General features: G+C 42.6%; 1 protein-coding gene across 2 annotated transcripts; it reads right to left on the reverse strand.

Annotated features, from left to right (window-relative positions):
• Positions 1-1484: 1484 nt before the first annotated feature.
• LOC139560265 (proline-rich protein 36-like) lies at positions 1485-9676 on the reverse strand. Of its 2 annotated transcripts, none has more exons than XM_071376883.1 (5): positions 9333-9676; positions 8297-8379; positions 4436-4480; positions 3809-3933; positions 1485-3479 (listed from the first exon to the last, which is right to left on the reverse strand). In XM_071376883.1, exons 2-5 carry the CDS (start codon positions 8361-8363, stop codon positions 2154-2156), a joined length of 1563 nt encoding a protein of 520 aa, XP_071232984.1. In that variant the 5' UTR covers positions 8364-8379; positions 9333-9676; the 3' UTR covers positions 1485-2153. The 2 variants fall into 2 exon arrangements, with proteins under 2 accessions (XP_071232984.1, XP_071232983.1); XM_071376882.1 differs by having other exon boundaries at positions 8297-8382; positions 9333-9672.
• Between the last annotated feature and the right edge of the window lie 272 nt (positions 9677-9948).

The following is a 9948-nucleotide window of genomic DNA, read 5'->3' on the forward strand; positions in this document are numbered from 1 at the left end:
GCTGCTGACAGTTTTAAATGCAGGTAGTATGCAGTGGAGAATGTAATGACTACCTGAACCCAGTGTTTGTGCTCCGTCTGGTGACAGTTGAAAAGCAAGAGGCCCCTATCACCAACGGCGGCAGCAAACGCAAACTGATACCTGTGAAACTCATACAGTTGTTGTATTTCCTTCTATGCTTCTCAGTCAGGAGGTAATATACTGTATGTTCATTTGGTTTCAGCACTTTTATGAGGGCTGGATGGAGCTCTGGTAATTTAATGTCCAGTCCAAGATACAGTGCCTTCCGTATTTAATGGGACAGTGAAGCATATTTTCTTATTTTGGCTATGGGGTTAAAGTGCACTGTCAGCTTTAATCCATATCAAGTGAACCGTTTAGAAATTACAGCACTTGTAAAAATAGTCCCCCCATTTTAGGAACCCTAAAAGTATTCATTTGTATGTGTATTAAAATAGTAAAAAGTGAAGTATTTGGTCCCATATTCCTAGCATGCAATGACTACATCCAGCGTGTCACTACATTTGCTTTTGCTGTTTGTTTTTGTTGTGTTTCAGATTATTTTGTGCCCAATAGAAATGAATGGTAAATAATGTATTGTGTCAAATAATGTATCACTCATCATTATTCACGATTCATTCAGTAATATCTGTAATCGTGGTAGCGTCCACATTAACGTAGAAGTTTTTAGAAACATATTCTATTGTTATTTACAATAAAGGTGACAACACATTATTTACCATTCATTTCTATTGGGCACAAAATAATCTGAAACACAACCAAAACAAACAGCAAATGCATCCAACAAATTTGTAGTCACAAGCTTGAGGCAGAATGGTAAATCACAAGCTTGATGAGGTCATTGCGTGGTATGAATATGGGAACATATACTTACTACTTTAATACACACTTTTGGTACCCTAAAATGGGAGGACAACATACAAGTGCAGTAATTTAACTGTCACCCTATATGAATGAAAATACCCTCAAATAAAAGCTGACAGTCTGCACTTTAACACATTGCCATTGTCTGATTTCAAATCCAAACGTTTGGAGTATAGAGACAAAATAATAAAGAATGCTTCACTGTCCCAATAATTACAGAGGGTAGGTACTGTCTAAGAAAAGCCCTGAAGTGTAAACAATGAGTCCATGGCTGAGTGGAAATACATCTTATGTCTTCTACATCTGAGTCTTTACATAATGTTTCAGTCAGCTTTCCGTCATAGAGAAGACCTGTCATGATATTGATACTGACGTCCTGGATACATCTACAGTAGCCTTACCACACCCCTGGATTCCACTGCTGGATTCAGGCGATGACCAGCACTGAGTATTCTTACCTCTAAAATGCTGAACATGTTTGCTAATATGACATGCAATGGCTTTTTACTGTGTTTTCACACATTATCAGAACCACTGTGATATATTGGTTGTTGTTGTGTAGTTAGGGTATTAATTAATGTTTCCATAAGAAAATGGGAGCTTGTTTCATTTTTTTTTTATTTGGAACTAAAATTTAAAAAACTAACCAGAGGGTTTGAGGTTGACAGGTTTTAGAAAAGCTATGAAAACAACATTAAATACACTTAGGAGAGACTATGTTCACAAAACACTGGAAATGGACAATGTACAACCACAGAAAACATACCAACATACTGACACAAACTTAGATTAGACTGTCTTCAAGTATATTAGCTACCCCTATTCTACAAACACAATACAGACATGTTTTCCTACAGACAAACGTAGTATTAAATGCGCAACTTTCACAGGACCATAAAACCTAGAGGGACTAATGTTGGGTTTCCCACAGTCAGGATATCACAGCCAGTATATCACAGCCAGTAAAATTATATACCTTCAGGCACTGTAATTGAGCAAATCTGATTAACTATTGCAGGTCTGGAACTTCCTGTTGATAAGACACTAGCCGTCCTGCTTTAGCAGTATTGGACCATGGGAGATATTTTAGCACCTTGGGAGGACCATGAGAGTGTGTGTGTGTGTGTGTGTGTGTGTGTGTGTGTGTGTGTGTGTGTGTGTGTGTGTGTGTGTGTGTGTGTGTGTGTGTGTAAAACATTAACTTGTCTCACTTTCTTCCAGATCTAGCGATCTAGCGTCTAGTTGACATTTGTGTGACGTGTGTTTTTTTAAATGTACTTCTTCCTGTACTGGCCCATGGCCATGTAACTCCTCAGGAAGTCTTCGAACTGTGGGACAGCGTACCCGGGCCCGGCCTTCTGCTGCACCGGCTTCTCCTTGGGCTCCTTGGCCGCTGATTCCATCGCAGCGGGGGAGTCCTCGGCGCGACGAAGGCGGCAGTTGTAGTCGTATTCGGGGTCGCAGTCGGGATCGGGCAAGATCACGCCGCTCTTGGGCTTGTTGGCCTCGGCGGTGAGGGTAGCGGGGGCGGACATGCCGTTGCAGGTGAAGTCGTAGGGGTGGCACTGGGGTACGGCGGGGGTCTTGGGTTCGTCGCTGGCCTCCACAGGAGTGCAGTCCTTGTCGTAGTGCATGTAACAGTCATGGCCCTCCTTGGTCTTCCCGGGGACGCCCATGCGAGAGCGGATCTGGAACTGGGGCAGCGTTGGGGGGGCCTTATGGAGGGCGGCGGCGGCACCAAGCAGGCAGTATGGGTCGTAGCGCGGGTCACATGCCAGAGGGGCGGGGGCTGGTGCCGGTACGTCTTTTGGCGTGTACTCCAGGACGGGCTTGGTGAGGCCCGCCAGCTTGGTGGCGGTGAGGGGGTTGCAGCCCTTGTCAAATAGGGGGTTGCAGTGCTGCTCCTTGGGGGTCTCCAGGGGAGCGGGAGGAGGGGTCGCTACGCTAGCCATGCACAGGGGGTCGGTGGCCGGGTCGCAGGTGGGGTACAGGTGGAAGAAGCCGGAGGGGGCCTTCTTCACCAGCTGGGGCTGGCAGTAGGGGACCTTGGTGGGATCGCAGCCCAGGGCAGCATAGGACGGGGCGGGTCCAGTAGCGGGCCTGTAGCCGTAGGCGGCACGCAGGTGGTACTGCAGACAGTCGTTGTCGTCAGGGTTACAGATACGTAGCAGCTCTGTCTCCTGCTCAGCGGTGAGGAAGGGTTCCAGGACTGGGGCGTAGTAGAACCCTGTAGAGGTCTTCAGAGGGTACGGCAGGAAGGGGGTCAGGACAGGCACTGGGGCAGCTTTGACCGGAGCCGGGGCTGGAGTCAGAGGAGGCTTTGGGGCAGCCATCTTAGGGGCCATGGGGAAGAGGCAGTAGGGGTCGATATAAGGGTTGCACATTCCGACTGTGGCGGTCTTAATGGGCGAGGGCATCAACACCTTGGCCTTGGGCTTGCTGGTGGACTCGGCGATGCACTCTGGGTCGTCGGATTCGGCGCAGGTCTTGTAGATAGCACTGAGGTGGGTGAGGTAGTGGTTGAAGGTGGGACGCTCCTCGGAGCGGTGCTTGTTCTGCAGGTAGATCATGTACATCTTGTCCAGATCCTCGACCTTTAAGTGAGGGAAGAGACAGACTCCCATCAGATCCAGACATGGGTTCAAACTGTATGTTTTCTTTCAAATACTTTGCACATTCGATTGAGCCTGCCTGAAAGCCAGATGGGTCAAATTTTCACTTTTCCCAACTATACCATTGGTTCCATTGTGCCAGGCTCAATCTAGACTGTCAAGGGCTACTGGGGGTGGTGGAGAGGCGCAGTACAAAGTACCAGTTATCTACAAGTGAATAAACTGAAGTATATGGATTAAGATAAACTGGTAGCTATCAAACCAAAAGTACGTTCACTCAAAACAACGTCTGTGGATTGTTTGACACTCACTCCTTCCTGGTTACCAGTATCCATGAAGAATCTGTACCACCCCCAGAAGTCAGGGAGCCGCTGGAGGACGGGCATGTGAACAGGAAGACTCCTCTTGCTGCGGACATCCCTGGATACTGACGATGCTGATACAATAGAGAGAAAGACAGCATATATTAAGAAGAGAATGTGGACTCAAAAAGAGCCATATTAGATTAAATATAAACATCAACACCTGTACATGAGTATGTGTGAGTACACCACTATATGGCTGTTTGTGTGTGTACTGTAAGGGTGTATGTATAATGGTATCACACAGTAAGTGAGTTAACTGTTTATGTCTGTAAATCTTTTAGTATAACATACTGTCCAGTACACAGTACCACAGTTTGGACCCACATACTCATTCAAGGGTTTTTCTTTATTTGTACTATTTTTTACATTGTAGAATAATAGTGAAGACATCAAAACTATGAAATAACACATATGTAATCATGTAGCAACCCAAAAATGGTTATATTTTAGATTCTTCAAAGTAGCCGCCCTTTTCACAGTCTTGGCATTCTCTCAAACAGCTTGACTGGTCCTGTACATGCTAATATCCATGTTCCCCTTGTTGTCTCATTCAAACCAGTCCCCCTCACTCACCCTCCTCCTCCACATTCTGCCTCACCGGGCCGGCCCCCAGAAACTCTGTAAAACAACGGTAGGGACATGAGTCGACGAGAACCAGATGTTGTGTGGCTCTGCTAATCGGTCCCTGGGAGCACATGGCAGGAGCCGGCACTTAGAGGAACAGCCCAGGCAGCATCCTGAACATTAACATACACATCCTTTAAACATACACATACTGTACAGATACACCACCTGGAAGTCAGTGGAAACCATAAAACTACAAAGAGAGCCCAGAAGACCCCACCCCCCTCCACCCAATTAAACCCCCACTATAAAGTAAGATGTTTTGGGGGGAGGGAGGGGGCAGAATCTGATGTTCTGTACGTTAGAAGCACCAGGGTTTTTCCTTCAGAGGTTTATGGCAGAAGGGAAAACGCCTCGTCAACTGGTTATGTTATGGTGAGACGTCTACGATGCCTTACCTTGACTAATGAGACTAGAGTTCAGCTACAATGGCATCAGAGATTCAGCTCCAGGGCATCAGAGATTCAGCTCCAAGGCATCAGAGATTCAGCTCCAAGGCATCAGAAATTCAGCTCCAAAGCATCAGAGATTCAGCTCCAAAGCATCAGAGATTCAGCTCCAGGGCATCAGAGATTCAGCTCCAAGGCATCAGAGATTCAGCTCCAAGGCATCAGAGATTCAGCTCCAAGGCATCAGAGATTCATGTATTTTTATATGGTGGTGTACACTTTAGGCTGTATTCCCCTATGGCTGACAAGTGATCATCTACCGTACAAGCATTGGTTTGATGTAGAGTGTAGTAAGTAACAGCTCATCATTTTAGTGGCATTGTAGATAAATTATTATGTACTAACATCCATTAGTGGTATGTACAGTGGGGCAAAAAAGTATTTAGTCAGCCATCAATTGTGCAAGTTCTCCCACTTAAAAAGATGAGAGGCCTGTAATTTTCATCATAGGTACACTTCAACTATGACAGACAAAATGAGAAGAAAAAAAATCCAGAAAATCACATTGTAGGATTTTTAATGAATTTATTTGCAAATTAATGTGGAAAATTAGTATTTGGTCATCTACAAACAAGCAAGATTTCTGGCTCTCACAGACCTGTAACTTCTTCTTTAAGAGGCTCCTCTGTCCTCCACTCGTTACCTGTATTAATGGCACCTGTTTGAACTTGTTATCAGTGGCTTCGTAAGAAGCATTTCAAGGTCCTGGAGTGGCCTAGCCAGTCTCCAGATCTCAACCCCATAGAAAATCTTTGGAGGGAGTTGAAAGTCCGTGTTGCCCAGCAACAGCCCCAAAACATCACTGCTCTAGAGGAGATCTGCATGGAGGAATGGGCCAAAATACCAGCAACAGTGTGTGAAAACCTTGTGAAGACTTACAGAAAACGTTTGACCTCTGTCATTGCCAACAAAGGGTATATAACCAAGTATTGAGATAACTTTTGTTTTGTTATTGACCAAATACTTATTTTCCACCATAATTTGCAAATAAATTCATAAAAAATCCTACAATGTGATTTTCTGGATTTTTCCCCCCTCATTTTGTCTGTCATAGTTGAAGTGTACCTATGATGAAAATTACAGGCCTCTCTCATCTTTTTAAGTGGGAGAACTTGCACAATTGGTGGCTGACTAAATACTTTTTTGCCCCACTGTATAATGCTTTTGGGCTACAGTAAAGTGACTGATTATAAAGCAATCTATTGGGCTACAGCAGTGCTTTAATTTTTGCCGGATCCTGTCACCTCTCCGTTTTGGACTGTTTCGTTCTGGAACTTATTTGACTGGATCCGGTACCTTTAGTTGCCTGGAAAATAATTGGCAGTTTTTGCAATGTAAAAATTCGAATAAAGTTAATTTGAGTTGCCTTTTCGTTAATTATTCTGCTGCCCCCCTCCCCTATATCTATCACAGAACTTGAATGAAATTCACTTTCTATGGATCTCTCTCCCTTTCAAATCAAATCAAATTTTATGTCACATACACATGGTTAGCAGATGTTAATGCGAGTGTAGCGAAATGCTTGTGCTTCTAGTTCCGACAATGCAGTAATAACCAACAAGTAATCTAACCTAACAATTCCACAACTACTACCTTATACACACAAGTGTAAAGGGATAAAGAATATGTACATAAAGATATATGAATGAGTGACGGTACAGAACGGCATAGGCAAGATGCAGTAGATGGTATAGTGTACAGTCTATACATATGAGATGAGTAATGTAGGGTATGTAAACATAAAGTGGCATAGTTTAAAGTGGCTAGTGATACATGTATTACATAAAGATGTCAAGATGCAGTGGATGATATACAGTACAGTATATACATATACATATGAGATGAGTAATGTAGGGTATGTAAACATTATATTAAGTGGCATTGTTTAAAGTGGCTAGTGATACATTTTTACATAATTTCCATCAATTCCCATTATTAAAGTGGCTGGAGTTGAGTCAGTATGTTGGCAGCGGCCACTAAATGTTAGTGGTGGCTGTTTAACTTTCGCTGCTCTGATAGACATGAGCCTGTAGCTCTCATCTCTCCAGCGTTGCACTTTATAATGTATTGCCTTTTATAAACTGGGTGGTTCGAGCCCTGAATGCTGATTGGCTGACAGCCGTGGTATATCAGACCATATTCCACGGGTATGACAAAACATTTATTTTTACTGCTCTAATTACGTTGGTAACCTGTTTATAATAGCAATAAAGCACCTCGGGTGTTTGTGGTATATGACCAATATACCACAGCTAAAGGCTGTATCCAGGTACTCCACCTTGCGTCGTGCATAAGAACATTCCTTAGCCGTGGTATATTGGCCATATACCACACCCCTTCCTACCACACCCCTTTTTGCCAAAGTTATAGAGTTCCTGCTGTCTGTTCAGAAAGAAATTAAATAATTCAGAAAAGCCTACTACACCATGAGAAAGCCTATAAATTTGCCACAGAGGATGAATAGCTTATTAAAAATAGCCACGCTGTGGAGTGTAGCCCAAAAACAAGGCATAGCATACAGTCGGAAACACACAACAAATCTGTCAGTGAACGAATAGCATGTAGACAAAAATGGCCTTTCAAAATATTTCTACAATTGCGGGAAAACACGTTGATAGCCTACAGCTGACAGATTATAGTCTTCTCTTTTCAGCAGGAGCCATTTGCTTTCCAAAATATTTTATCATCTTCCAAATATTGTTTTACAAAGTAAAACGAGAGCGAGAGAGAGAGAGAATGCCAAAACCATTCTCAAAGTAGCCTGCTATTTCGATCATTGTGCGGTATTATGATGCTTTCATGACAACTTGGAACTCTGAAAAAATGTGGTTGAATCATGTCGTCAGTGATCTACAGGTTGAAAAGTCTGAGCGCTAGAAAGAGGCCAGAGTTCCCCACTTGGAATTCCGAGTTACATTACATTCCTTTTTTTTTTTTTTTTTTACAGAATTCCCTGTTGTCTTGAACGCACTGAAGTCGGAAGCTGGAGAATTCCCAGCTCCGAGTTCCTAGTTGTTTTGAACGCAGCATAAAAAAAAAAAGATTATACCAAAGTTATGTAAAATGAAATGCGTTTATAAAAGTCCCAAAAATGTTTCCCATGTGTGCAACTTCTGCAAGTGCCTCTATCTACTGCTCTATGCCACTACGCAAATGTGATATGAATGCAATGCTTTATTATAAAAGTGACATTTTTTTCCTCATGCCTCAGGTCACCCCCCTCTTGCTCACTTTTTGTTCCGGCACCTCCCGCTTTACAAATTAAGCACTGGGCTACAGTAAAGCGACTGATATAAAGTGCCAGTCAGTAAATCAGTCAGTCATGTCTTGTAGAAAGTGCTGAAGCACGGCAGTCACTCACCTGGTGATAACACTAGGAGGATTCCAGTGTAGATCAGGGAAAACGTTAGTCTTCCTGCCCGTGCCATTTTCAGCTTTGTCTGTCTGCTGAGGGTGAAATTGGGAATATTGAGTATTTTTGGGGAGGAACAGGTAAGAGAGGGTGAGATTTATTCCTGAACAGGCTAAAATGGGTGAGACTTTATACACGTTTATGTATAAGCATTAAATAACTATGTATAAGTAGAGTACATACCAATAATAAATTAATATTTGTTAACATTTATAAACATGTAGTCTATAAGCATTTATACGTTTCCAATAGTGATCGGCTCATCTAGCTCACAAAATGTCTGCTTGTGTATGGTCATGTAAATTCATAACCTTTGCAGTAAACAATTGTTTATACAGGCCCAAGTCATTGTCCTGTATATGGATAATCAGTCTAATTTGTTTCTTCTATCAAGGTTGACAACAGCTGACCTTGGAGCAATGCACTGAAGCACCAAAGGCTAGTAACTTCTCAACAAAAAAGATTTAAACTTTCTGCAAAACAATATCATGTAGCCTGCTTATCTTGCTCGGACTAGACTATACAGTTTTCCTGATGCAAAGTCTTGAAAAGGCATTAAAATGTAATTTACTGGAATTATGTATTCTTCTATTGGCTTTACCACTGATGGAGGTATTGACTTAACAGAATAAAACTCCCATCTGTTATAATGAAAATCCATTGCCAGCTTTGCTCCCAAACCAACAACTGAATCATTGTAGATTCTGAAATAAACTCTTGCATGTAGTAACTGACTGACACTAGCTTTCCTACCATACAAAGAGTTTGGTACTAAATAAACCCAGCTTTAGCCATGGTTATATAAACAATATACATGAACTGTATATAAAAAGTCACATTAGCGAACATTATACATCTAGCAAACATGACACATTTATGTATTTTGAGCTCATTCTTGTATAATGAAAAGCGCTTTACAAATGTAATACATTATTCTGATTATTTATAAGCACACCACTGTAACACATTATAATCCATGACTTACCTGTTGTTCAAGTGAAGCTCTGTCTTCCTGAGATGCTGAAGAAGCCAGTGGCTCTCTGGGTTGATTGGTTTGGGGGTGGGGGGGTATATCTCACCGAGCTGTGTGTGCACCCTACCTTTCTGCCCCCTTGTATGGGAGATGAGCGCAGGGCAACATTTTTAAGGAGCTTCTTGATCATTAAAAAACAAAAGGCATGTCGTATGGCTGGAGCATGCTGTTACAAGCTCCGGTATTGGCTCCTGTACAGCCAGCTGATGGACCAATAGGGGGCCTGTAATTACCCCAACTGAACAGCAAGACCCCTGGGTAGATAAATACCTGATTAACAGGATACCATTTTGATGTAACTTATTTGGGTTTAAGATGGCTACAAATATCAATCAAGACAACAATCATTGTCTCTGGATAGAACAGCCATTATTATGGATCTTGGAGCTGATTCAGGCAGCATGATTGACTCAGTAAAACCATAAAACAGTCAACTTGTCTCTGTGTTGTTTCTCACAGAACATCTAGTGTAGTATAATATAATGTAAAGATCCCTCACTCAGCCATAGATACAGCCTACCTTCTACTACTAAATGTGCAGTGTCTCCAGCAGGTTCATAGAGACAGC

Source organism: Salvelinus alpinus, chromosome 30 (genome assembly GCF_045679555.1).
Source record: "Salvelinus alpinus chromosome 30, SLU_Salpinus.1, whole genome shotgun sequence".
In the NCBI taxonomy this organism is placed as follows: domain Eukaryota; kingdom Metazoa; phylum Chordata; class Actinopteri; order Salmoniformes; family Salmonidae; genus Salvelinus; species Salvelinus alpinus.